This window comes from Bufo gargarizans, chromosome 3 (assembly GCF_014858855.1).
Source record: "Bufo gargarizans isolate SCDJY-AF-19 chromosome 3, ASM1485885v1, whole genome shotgun sequence".
In the NCBI taxonomy this organism is placed as follows: Eukaryota; Metazoa; Chordata; class Amphibia; order Anura; family Bufonidae; genus Bufo; species Bufo gargarizans.
The window spans coordinates 622,407,799-622,420,472 of record NC_058082.1 but is presented as its reverse complement, the minus strand read 5'-3'; the positions used below and the strand labels follow the sequence as shown (position 1 = coordinate 622,420,472).

At 59.1% G+C, this 12,674-nt stretch overlaps 1 protein-coding gene across 1 annotated transcript; it reads right to left on the bottom strand.

The window, feature by feature from the left end:
- Positions 1-3,644: 3,644 nt before the first annotated feature.
- LOC122930876 lies at positions 3,645-5,753 on the bottom strand. Its single transcript, XM_044284558.1, has 2 exons — positions 4,684-5,753; positions 3,645-4,193 (listed from the first exon to the last, which is right to left on the bottom strand). The coding sequence occupies exon 1, from the start codon at positions 5,688-5,690 to the stop codon at positions 4,725-4,727; it is 966 nt and encodes a 321-aa protein (XP_044140493.1). The 5' UTR covers positions 5,691-5,753; the 3' UTR covers positions 3,645-4,193; positions 4,684-4,724.
- Positions 5,754-12,674: the final 6,921 nt, after the last annotated feature.

Here is a 12,674-nt window from a genome sequence, read left to right as displayed (position 1 = left end):
TAAGGCAGTCTGGCTTAGTCCCCGGCAATACTTCCACGAGAGGTGCAGTTTGAGAAAGAGAACCGCTATGAGAACGAATCTGGATTTTTTATCCGACCAGCAGTTCCAGAGGCTGGGCATGCCGGCGCACCACCCCTGGGTCACAGGGGTGGCGTTGCACGGGAGGGGGGCCCCCTTTCCAACACCTCCCGGAAGAAGGTAGAGAGACCCTGCGGGGTGGGCAGGGTGTTTGTGTCCCACCATCAGTTCCAGAACTTCAGCATCTGGTCCCCCGGTCTCAACTTCCACAGCAGAGGGGTACTTTGCACAAAATGTACCCGAGCTTATGGAAGTGTTTTCGGGTAAAAAAGTCAGACTTTGCCCCTCTGCCATTGATGGAAGGGAAGGTGGCAGAGACTAGCTGGAGGTCTCCTCTTGAAGCACAAGTCCCCCACTACTAGCCCTGCAAGTCTTGGCCTCCTAGCTCCAAGGGAAGTCGCAGTGTGGTACTTCCAAGTAGGAGGGGGACTTTGCCCAAAATGTGTCCGAGCTTATGGAAGCGAAATCGGGTAAGGCAGTCTGGCTTTGTCCCCGGCAATACTTCCACGAGTGGTGCAGTTTGAGAAAGAGAACCGCTATGAGAACGAATCTGGATTTTTTATCCGACCAGCAGTTCCAGAGGCTGGGCATGCCGGCGCACCACCCCTGGGTCACAGGGGTGGCGTTGCACGGGAGGGGGGGCCCCTTTCCAACACCTCCCGGAAGAAGGTAGAGAGACCCTGAGGGGTGGGCAGGGTGTTTGCATCCCACCATCAGTTCCATGACTTAAGCGTCTGGTCCCCCGGTTTGAACCTCCACGGAAGAGGGGTACTTTGCACCAAATGTACCCGAGCTTATGGAAGTGTTTTCGGGTAAAAAAGTCTGACTTTGCCCCTATGCCATTGATGGAAGTGAAGGTGGCACAGACTAGCTGGAGGTCTCCTCTTGAAGCACAAGTCCCCCACTACTAGCCCTGCAAGTCTTGGCCTCCTAGCTCCAAGGGAAGTCACAGTGTGGTACTTCCATGTAGGAGGGGGACTTTGCCCAAAATGTGTCCGAGCTTATGGAAGCGAAATCGGGTAAGGCAGTCTGGCTTAGTCCCCGGCAAAACTTCCACAAGAGGTGCAGTTTGAGAAAGAGAACCGCTATGAGAACGAATCTGGATTTTTTATCCGACCAGCAGTTCCAGAGGCTGGGCATGCCGGCGCACCACCCCTGGGTCACAGGGGTGGCGTTGCACGGGAGGGGGGCCCCCTTTCCAACACCTCCCGGAAGAAGGTAGAGAGACCCTGCGGGGTGGGCAGGGTGTTTGTGTCCCACCATCGGTTCCATGACTTAAGCGTCTGGTCCCCCGGTTTGAACCTCCACGGATGAGGGGTACTTTGCACCAAATGTACCCGAGCTTATGGAAGTGTTTTCGGGTAAAAAAGTCAGACTTTGCCCCTATGCCATTGATGGAAGTGAAGGTGGCAGAGACTAGCTGGAGGTCTCCTCTTGAAGCACAAGTCCCCCACTACTAGCCCCGCAAGTCTTGGACTCCTAGCTCCAAGGGAAGTCACCGTGTGGTACTTCCACGTAGGAGGGGGACTTTGCACAAAATGTGTCCGAGCTTATGGAAGCGAAATCGGGTAAGGCAGTCTGACTTTGTCCCGGGCAATACTTCCACAAGAGGTGCAGTTTTGAGAAAGAGAACCGCTATGAGAACGAATCTGGATTTTTTACCCGACCAGCAGTTCCAGAGGCTGGGCATGCCGGCGCACCACCCCTGGGTCACAGGGGTGGCGTTGCACGGGAGGGGGGCCCCCTTTCCAACACCTCCCGGAAGAAGGTAGAGAGACCCTGGGGGGTGGGCAGGGTGTTTGCGTCCCACCATCAGTTCCAGAACTTCAGAGACCCTGCGGGGGGGCTCTCTGAGGTGGGGAATTCAACGGCAGGGGGAATTTTGGAAATTTCTACCCAGGAAAGGAGCGCTATAGGCGGGTAAGAATTTCTGAATTTCACCCCCTGCCATTACCGGAGGCAAGGTTGGCCAGACTAGCTGGAGGTCTCCTCTTGGAGCACAAGTCCCCCTCTACAATCCCATGCAAGTCTCGGCTTCCTAGCCTCCAGGGGAGAACTGGGTGGTCACATCCCACCAGCAGTTCCAGGGGCCTGGGTAGGAGTCGCCCACTCCTCCCGCTGGCTCAGAGAAGTGTGGACTTTGTCATTTTTTTGAGAGAGAGAGGGTACCATGACAAGGGGACGGAGCGGAGGGGCGCATCCCGCCAGCAGTTCCAGGGGCTGGGGCGGGAGTCCACCACCGCCCCGGCCTTTCGCCACCCCTGGGCAAGGGACTTGCGCCTCGGAAGCGTGCGACCGAGGAGAGAGAACTCGGTGGGGTTGTCCCGCCAGCAGCCCCCCCGGGGTCACGGAAGCGTGATCGGGTAAGGCGGCCCGGCCTTGCCCCCGGCAAAACCTCCGCGAGCGGTGCGGTTTTGAGAAAGAGAACCGCTATGAGAACGAATCTGGATTTTTTATCCGACCAGCAGTTCCAGAGGCTGGGCATGCCGGCGCACCACCCCTGGGTCACAGGGGTGGCGTTGCACGGGAGGGGGGCCCCCTTTCCAACACCTCCCGGAAGAAGGTAGAGAGGCCCCGGGGAGCGAACTGGGTGGAGGCGTCCCACCGAGCAGTTCAGGGGCCTGGGCAGGAGTTCCTCGCTCCTCCCGCCGGCAGAGAAGGTAGAATCTGCCGGTTTGAGCGAGAGGACCGCTATGAGAACGAATCTGAAATTTTTATCCGACCAGCAGTTCCAGAGCCTGGGCATGCCGGCGCACCACCCCTGGGTCACAGGGGTGGCGTCGCACGGGAGGGGGGCCCCCTTTCCAACACCTCCCGGAAGAAGGTAGAGAGGCCCCGGGGAGCGAACTGGGTGGTAGCATCCCACCGAGCAGTTCAGGGGCCTGGGCAGGAGTTCCTCGCTCCTCCCGCCGGCAGAGAAGGTAAAATCTGCCGGTTTGAGCGAGAGGACCGCTATGAGAACGGATCTGAATTTTTTATCCGACCAGCAGTTCCAGAGCCTGGGCATGCTGGCGCACCACCCCTGGGTTACAGGGGTGGCGTCGCACGGGAGGGGGGCCCCCTTTCCAACACCTCCCGGAAGAAGGTAGAGAGGCCCCGGGGAGCGAACTGGGTGGAAGCATCCCACCGAGCAGTTCAGGGGCCTGGGCAGGAGTTCCTCGCTCCTCCCGCCGGCAGAGAAGGTAGAATCTGCCGGTTTGAGCGAGAGGACCGCTATGAGAACGAATCTGAATTTTTTATCCGACCAGCAGTTCCAGAGCCTGGGCATGCTGGCGCACCACCCCTGGGTCACAGGGGTGGCGTTGCACGGGAGGGGGGCCCCCTTTCCAACACCTCCCGGAAGAAGGTAGAGAGGCCCCGGGGAGCGAACTGGGTGGAAGCGTCCCACCGAGCAGTTCAGGGGCCTGGGCAGGAGTTCCTCGCTCCTCCCGCCGGCAGAGAAGGTAGAATCTGTCGGTTTGAGCGAGAGGACCAGCTATGAGAACGAATCCGGATTTTTTTTTTAGCCGACCGGCAGTTCCAGGGGCCTGGGTAGGAGTTCCGCACTCCTCCCTTCTGCCTCCTCCACCCTCGATCGATTTGGCATGTCGCGACCCGGCGGGTAGGGACCCTCGCTCGGCCGGACTTTGGAGTCCGTGCCGGCATACGGCGAGCGTGTCCTCTCTCCCTTCTAGCCCGGGTCCGACGCTGCGTTTTCGCAGCTCTCGTGGCGGTCCCCTCACCCGTTCGACCCCGTCGCCCCCAGCTCCGGCTGCCGGCGGTGGGTGCTCGGGGGGGAACCCCTCTGGCTGTCCTGTCGAGCTCGCTCCGAACGGGCAGAAAAACAGGTGTCTGAAGTCGCGCGGTCTCGCCGCGGGAGGACCTCCCGGGCCTAAGGGACGCGTGGGTCGTACGCCCTCCGCCGCTCCCCAGCCACCCGATTCGCTTCGGGCCTAAGGGATGCGTGGGGTGTCTGCCCTCTGCCTCTCCCCAGTAACCCGAGTCGTTCCATCCCTGCGGTGTGCCCTGCGCCGTGGCACATCTTCTCCGCGGTCGATACTCCTAACAACCCGAACGGGCAGAAAAAATGTGTTTGAAACCGTGCGGTCTCGCCCCCACGGGAGGGCCTCCCGGGCCTAAGGGACGCGTGGGTCGCACGCCTTCTGCCGCTCCCCAGTCACCCGATTCGCTTCGGGCCTAAGGGATCGGTGGGGTGCAGTTTCCCCGCTGCCTCTCCCCAGTAACCCGGGTCGGCTTCCGTCCCCGCGGCGTTCCCTGTGCGGCGGAGGCACGTCTTTCTCTGCGGTCGACACCCTGACGGGCAGGGAAAATGCGTTTGAAGTCGTGCGGTCTCACCACGGGAGGACAGCCTCCTGGGCCTAAGGGACACGCCGGTGGAACGCCCTCCGCCGCTCCCCAGCGACCCGATTTACTTCGGGCCTAAGGGATGCGTGGGGTGCCTGCCGGTAGCCGTTCCCCAGTCACCCGGGCCGGTCGTTCCGTTCCCGCGGCGCCCTCCGCGCGGCGGCTGCGCTGCTTCTCTGCGGTCGACGCCCGTACGCCCGTACTTCCAGAAAAAAAGGCGTCTGAAGTCGCGCGGTCTCTCCGCGGGAGGACCTCCTGGGCCTAAGGGACGCGTGGGTCGCACGCCTTCTGCCGCTCCCCAGTCACCCGATTCGCTTCGGGCCTAAGGGATCGGTGGGGTGCAGTTTCCCCGCTGCCTCTCCCCAGTAACCCGGGTCGTTCCTTCTCCGCGGCGTCCCCCCGCGCGGCGGCCGGGCGCCTCCTCTGCTGTCGTCGGGCTCCCCATCGCCGGCCGGCTGGTTGCGGCCGCGCGATCCACTCGTTGGCGACCCCACGGCGGGGTGAACCCGCGCCTTCCGAGCGACCTTGCCCGCGGGGGCCGGCCGCCGGGGCGTGGGATCATCCGCGCCGCATAGCCCCTGCGTTTGCCAGAGAAGAGAGACCACAGGGTTGAAGCGGGTAGACAAGGAGCCCGAGAGGCAGGCGACCCGTCCCCGGGCCTCGGCCCTGGGGGCTTCTTCTCCTCCTCCGCCACCTCCTTCCCTCTCACCCCCACCGCCCTCGTCTGCTCCTCTGCTGTCAGCGGCTAGGAAGGGGGAGGAAGAGGGCCGCGCTTGGTCTCGCGTGCGCGCGCCCTTCAGGGGCATTTGGTCGGACTCTCCGGGTCTTTCCTTCCGCCTCCTCCTCCCCTCTCCACGGGGGGCGGCTTCTCCGGAAGCCCCCTCCTCGCTCCGTCGCCTACCTGGTTGATCCTGCCAGTAGCATATGCTTGTCTCAAAGATTAAGCCATGCACGTGTAAGTACGCACGGCCGGTACAGTGAAACTGCGAATGGCTCATTAAATCAGTTATGGTTCCTTTGATCGCTCCAACCGTTACTTGGATAACTGTGGTAATTCTAGAGCTAATACATGCCGACGAGCGCTGACCCCCAGGGATGCGTGCATTTATCAGACCAAAACCAATCCGGGGGCCCGGGCGCGGCGGGGCCCGCGGGCGGGGGTGGTCTCGGCTTCCCTGATTCCCGCCCGCCGCCGCTCTCCCCGGCCGCTTTGGTGACTCTAGATAACCTCGGGCCGATCGCACGTCCCCGTGACGGCGACGATCCATTCGGATGTCTGCCCTATCAACTTTCGATGGTACTTTCTGCGCCTACCATGGTGACCACGGGTAACGGGGAATCAGGGTTCGATTCCGGAGAGGGAGCCTGAGAAATGGCTACCACATCCAAGGAAGGCAGCAGGCGCGCAAATTACCCACTCCCGACTCGGGGAGGTAGTGACGAAAAATAACAATACAGGACTCTTTCGAGGCCCTGTAATTGGAATGAGTACACTTTAAATCCTTTAACGAGGATCTATTGGAGGGCAAGTCTGGTGCCAGCAGCCACGGAGTGAGGAGGTGTGTCTGCTGAGCTCTCTGAACCTCCACAGCACAGGCCTCTCTGGGGAGTTTCCTAACATCTGCTCCCCAGGAGGAGTTCCAGGCTTGTGGGGAGATTTTCCACTCTTCTCCCCAGCCCAGGCCCTGCCTTCCTTAGGGAGCTGGCAGGGTCCTGCGGCCATGACAGCCCGCAAGGGTGCCTCTGCTCCCGGCGTGGGTCGGAGGGGAGCAGGGAGTTATGTGAACCGGCCAGGAGTGACGGCGGCGAGGGGGCAATTCCATCTGGACGCGGGATGGCAGCCGTGTCCCCCCTGAGGACCCAGGAGGATCGAATGGAAGGAGTCAGCTGCGGTGGGCCAGGAGGGTGTCGTCCCAGGTAGGTTGGGGGTCCGGCGGGTGGGGGGAGGGAAACACCTCCACCTATAGTTTGCGCCTGGCTCCCACCTGCGGGAATTTGATGAGCTGGGACGGCACCTCAGAGCCCTGAAAAAAGACTTGAAAGAGACCAGGGCAAGGCCAGGCCAACAATATCGGCGAAGAAAAAGAGGCCCCCCTGAATGAAAAGATCAAGGGGTTGAAGGTGGAATTGGAGGTCTCCCTGGAGCGGCGCCAGCAGCTGCTGGAAGGCAGCGGCCCTTCAGGGAGAAGTTAATGGAATGGGGACCGTTTCAGGGAGATGGAGGCTGTGAGGAGGGGGAGCCATGCGGGGGTGTAGGAGCGAGAGTGAGGAGCTGGAAGGCTCCGAGTCTCAGGCACCCCTGTCGGGTCCCCAGTCCTTGCAGCAGGAGGCGGTCCCCCACCTGAGACCCCGATGGGGGGGACAGACAGTGGTATTCGGCCTGAGCAGGCGTGCTTGCCCTCCTCTGATGAGGCCTCAGCCATGGAGGAGGAGGGCAGTGAAGAGGATAGCGGAGGCTTATTAAAGGAAATTAAGATGCTGGAATCTCCAAATATGGACTTCCAGAATTTTGCTTTTGGAGAGGACTTGCTGGAAGGGAACTGGAGTAAGAAAAGAAAGGAAAAAAAAAACTGCCGAGGTCCGTTTTATTTATGTACACAATACACGCTTGGTGGGGGCTGAAAAGTCCACACCAGGCGTGTATCCCGCAAAACTCCCCGGCTCGGCATCTGAGGTGGTGTCTGAGCGGAGGAGCGGGGAGATTGAGAAATCCAAAATGGCGCCGGACGCCATCCGTGCAAGTCAGCCATGTATTGAAAGTGGAGGGGGTGGGCAGGGAAATCGAGAGGCCCCGCCCACTGCGCTGTCGGCCGCCCCGTCTGCTGCTCTGGTTACCGCCCTGCCTGCCGTCCCGGTGTGTAGGGTGGTGCTGGGGCGGTGTGATGAGGGGGTCACCGTTCCTCCTACACAGGGCGGTGATAGCTCCGGGTCCCCGCATGCAGCTGCAAACGTGCGGCGGGGATCAGGGGAGGCGGCGGTGGGCGGCACGGGGGCCGTGGCCGTTTACGTGGCCAAGGGGGTGTCTGGGGGTGCGGCCGGGCATCCTCCTGTCGACACGCATGTGAGCGTGGCCGGGGGGGGGTGCCCGGCCGTGCTTCTGGATGCACCTCTGATGCAGAGAGTGCGGGTGCGGGCAGTAAGCGCCCACGTACAGGAGTCAGGAGCCGGGGCAACTGGGATAGGTGTGGCTGTAGTGCCCCGGTCCACGAAGAAAGGGTTTATTTTGCCAGAACAAATGGCCAGGTACATTGCCACTGGACACGCCCCCTCCGTCTCCTCCTCCGGCACTGAATTAAGAGCTGGGGAGGGGGGGAACGTGGTAGTCAAAGCCCAGGTCTTAAGGGCAGAGGGGGGGGCTTGGCCGGTGGCAATGAGGGTGGCAAGGGGTACAGTAGATACAGTAAAAACAGTAAGAATAACAAGGGTAATAATAATAATGCTGCACCAGCTGTCCCAGCAGGAAGCAAGGGTGCATGTGAGCATGGTGGTAGGGGTGGTGGTAGAGGTGCTGCATCGGGTCCCAAAGGCGGGATGGATGCTGGGGGTCAGCGGACCGTCGCTGAAAAAGCGGTGGCTGCGGCTCCTGGTGTCCGCGCTCCGGAGGGATCCGGTGTGGCATCTGGTAGTAATGTAGTGGGGGGTGCCGGTTCGGTTGCCCCTCCTGCGGCCGTAACACCTGGCAGAAGTTATGCCTGTGTGGCTGCGGCCGTGGGGGGGGGAGGGGCTATCCTCGTTGGCTTCCTCATTCCCGGGAGTCGCGGTTGGTGACTTGCAGCGGCGACTCCTGGAGGCCCTCAAAAGGGGGAGAGTTCAATGACAGTAGAGGGTGAGAAAGTGGACCTATCCATGTGGATAGACAGGCACGGCCTGCGAGCTTTCCGAGAGGAAAGGGGGGGCGAGACCACCTGGTCCCTGCCCACAACCGGCCCTGGGACCAGAAGGAATGTTGTCTGTCTCAAGTGGAGAAGCAATGATGCCTGCCCTACAAGAAAGAGGGTGGTGGAGCTCCTGCTTGGGATGGGTTTCAGGGTGGTTGACATCTTCGCCCTGATACATCCCTATGGTTCCAGGGAGTTCGACATCAGTTTTGCCCGGCCGGAGGGCCTAGAGCTTTTCTGGTCCGGGTACGAGCTGGTGAAGAACTTACCGGAGTGGAAGGGGTTTTTCGCCCAGGCGATAACCCGTCAGAACAACGTCAAGAAAGTGACCGTTTTGACCCGTAACGAATCACTTTCTTGCGTTGACATTCTGACCTGGCTCAGCAGGTACGGCGACGTCCAGGGTGTACCATCTAAAAACCTGGACGAATTTGGCATTTGGTCGGGAGCCTGGACTTTCAATATAAAGTTGAAATGTCTGGGAAGTACAGTTTCCCACATTCCATCCTCTGCCTTCATCGGCCGGGATAGGATTCTTGTCTTCTACAGGGGGCAGCCTAAGCTCTGTCACAAGTGCGGCAGCCCTTCACACTTCAGCGCCAGCTGCCAAGTGCAGAAGTGCGCGTTGTGTGGAGGGACAGGTCACCTAGCCGCATCTTGTAAGGAGATTAGGTGCAACTTGTGTGGTGTGCTCGGACACCCATTTAGTCGCTGTCCCCTCTCTGAGGTCAATGCGGCCCGAGCTCACGCAGGAGTGGGCCGGGAGGTCTCTTCGGCTGAGGCGGGTGCTGGCGGAGACAGTCGAGTTAAGGGGTCAGTGACGACCAAGGGCGGTCCGTCCCGGCAGAGGCGGAGGGAGAGACGCCAGGCGGAGAGGGAGCAGGAAGGAGCCCTGCCACAATGGGGTGATGTCTGCTCCTCCCCAAATGGCTGACTCCCGTAGTTCGGAGACCCTAGGGGACAGGGAGCTAAGTGCGGAGGTCGAAGAGACTAGACCGAGCCGATGGGACCCAGTCCTCAGCACTACGAAAGCGTATCAGAGGGTGGTGAGACTGGGTCCAATACCAACAGACGGAAAGCGGTACTCCAAAAAAGAACGAGCCCGACCAAAGTAGGCCAGGGAAGGCGTAACTGGCTCCCCTCTTGAGCTCTCCAACCGGTATCTCACTTTGGATGAGACCTCCGCCTCCTCTTCATCCAGGGGAGGAGGTAAGAAGTGGGGTACCGGGGGCGAAGGTGGGAGGGCCTCCAGGAGGCCCCGTGCCCCTCTCTGGTGCGGATGCAAGGTCCCCAGAAGAGGAGGCAAATCCGACTTCCCGGGACCGAGAAAGGCAGGGGCGGTACGCAAGAGGGAGCGGTGGTGACAGAAGGTATGGACACCACCGTCTCCCTCAAAAGAGGACGTGCCGCCTTAGAGGATAGCCCCGGGAGGGGTAGGAGGGGTGGAAGGAAGGAGGACGTTCAGCTTAAACACCAAGTATGGCGGTACCCACTCGGCTCACGCTGGCGACCATTAATGTCGCCAGCATAAAATCTGATGCGGCTCGCTACGCAGCCTTTGATTTTTTCAGCCGTGTTGAAGCTGACGTTTTGTTTTTGCAGGAGACCAGACTGTCAAACTTGGCAGAAGTACACAAGGCAAAGAGGGAGTGGAGATCTGGGCCCTCCTTCTGGTCTCTTGCGGCTGAGCCGTATAGCGGAGTGGCGGTTCTTTTCACCGCACCGGTAGAATGCCGACGGGTGGTTGAGCTGGAAATGGGGAGGTGTTTGATCTTGGATATCCTCATGAAGGGACAGGAACTGCGCCTAATAACATCTATGGGCCCCAGTCCAAGTGGGACAGGAAATGTCTCTTTATGAGGATCAAGCCTTTCCTTTTTACGAGCCGGCAGGTGGTCTTTGGTGGGGACTTCAACACCATCGTGAGGTCCCAAGATAGGGGAGGCACCAGAGACCGGCTGGCTTATGACAGCATAGCACTGAATAGTATAGCTAGTGAGGCTCGTCTGGTGGATGTCCACATTAGGCACACCCCAGACCACGGGGGTTTCACTTATTATAGAGGAGATAGGATTAGGTCTAGAATAGACAGGTTTTTTTTGAAAGAGGAGACTACTTTCTCGCCCTTGAGAATTGTGGAGGTAGAATTCTCTGATCACTGTCTGATTATGTTTTCTCTGAATATTTCAGAATCCCCCCAAATGGGAAGAGGTTACTGGAAGCTGAATGCGGGAGTCCTGGAGGAAGCAGAGGTGAGACAATCCTTTGAGGACTTTCTTCAGAATCAGGTAGCCTTGCTGGATCTCTGTGACACTAAGTCAGAGTGGTGGGAGGTATTCAAAGATCGGGCTGCAAAGTTCTTCCGCCAGCTCTCGAGCCTCAGGTCTCTGGACAGGTACCGCCTGTATCAGAGTCTGAGGAGGAAACTCGAAGATCTGGTCTCGACTGGAGGTAGCCGCGAGGATATCTCCAGGGTGAAATCTTTGCTCAAGAGGTGCCAGTATGATAGACACACATCTTTGGTTTTTGAGAGGGACTTTCGGGAGGTACCGCTCGCCCGACCCCTACAGAAACTGTAAGATGTCAGTGAAGAGTAAATTAATAACAGGACTGATTGATGGTACAGGGTCTCTGAACAGGTCCAGATCAGGGATCCTGGAAGTCGTCAGATCCTTTTACTCGTGCCTCCTGGGGAAGAGGGATCTGGATCGGGACAAGGATGTCGGCTTTCCTGGCTGAAATCACCCCTGAGTCAGAAGCTCACCTCTCTTTTGACGTTTTGGTAGAAGAGATCAGAAAGGAGGAAGTTATCCTGGCGGTGGAAGGGTTAGCTCTGAAGAAGTCGCCAGGCCCGGATGGCTTAACATCGGAGTTTTATAAGACCTTTAAGGACCCTTTGTGTCCCCTCTTGACTGAGGTATTCAATGAGTGTTTATCCTCGGGCACTCTGCCTCGGTCAATGAGGAGGTCAGCACTGATCCTTCTATCAAAGGGTAAAGATCCGAGCCGTATTGAGAACTGGCGTCCCATAGCACTTCTCAATACGGACAGAAAGATTCTGGCCAAGATACTGTTTAACAGGCTGGTGAAGTTCGCGCCTCAGCTTCTTTCGGTGGCTCAGCATTGCTCAGTTCCAGGCCGCAGCACTTTTAGTGCTGTCCTCGGTGTCCGAGAGGCAGTGGAACAGAGTAGGGCAGGCCACTGGAAGGGGTACATGCTGTCCTTAGATCAAGCAAAGGCGTTTGATCGGGTGAACCACGAGTACCTCTGGTCGGTCCTTCTGAAGTATGGCCTGCCGGGGGGGTTCGTCGATTGGTTAAAGATCTTGTATGCGGGGGCAGAGAGTTTCCCGCTTGTGAACGGTTGGTCTGGCTGCCCTTTTGAGGTTGGGTCTGGCGTTCGCCAGGGTTGTCCTTTGAGCCCGCTTTTATACGTGTTCGCGATTGATCCCTTTCTTAAGCGGGTCAATCGTGGACCGTTGGCGGGAGTCGGGATGGATCCGGCGGCGCCGGAAGCCACTCTGAGGACAGTAGCGTACGCCGACGATGTCACCATTTTCGTGTCCTCGAAAGGGGAGGCGGAATACGTGATGTCTGAGGTGGACCGCTACTCGGAGGCATCCGGGTCCATGATCAATCGGGATAAGTGTGAGAGTCTCTGGCTGGGAGGGGGTGATCCAGCTTTCGATCTCCCGGACACCCTCCCAGGGCCCCAGTCGTCAGCCAAAGTCCTAGGCATCCATTTCGGCCATGGGGATTATCCCACCCAAAATTGGGACGACAGGCTTAAGATCGCCGCTCAGAAGGTCGACCAGTGGAAGGGCTGGTCTTTGACCCTCAGGGAAAGGGTGCACCTGATCAAAGCTTTCTTGCTCCCTTTGCTTATCTATTTGGGCAGTGTGTGTATCTTGCCAGAGCCTCTCTGGACTCGGGTTTACAGTCTGTTCTTCCAGCTCTTATGGGGGAATAGACTGAACCTGATCAAGAGAGAGGTGACTTACCGCACGAGGAGACTAGGGGGGTTATCTATGGTCAACCCCGTGGTGTTTCTTGTAAACACATTTGTTAAGGCAAATTTGGCAAACCTCTGGATGGAGAGGGCTTCTCCGTGGGTAGTCTCCTGCCGGGGGTGGTTTCGGCCTTTCTTCCAGGAATGGGAGACAGGAGGGCGAGTGAAGGACTTGCGCACGCCTCATGGATATCTCCCGGCTTATGTCACCCCGATTCTGAAGGTAATCCGCCGGTGGGGTTTGGAGGTAGGGGAAATCAGGACTCTGTCAAGGAGGTCCCTTGACGAGAGGGTCTTGTTGTCCCACTTCCAAAAGCCCCTGGCCCTCAAGGATTGCCCAAGCCGGGATCTAGACAAGGGGTTACA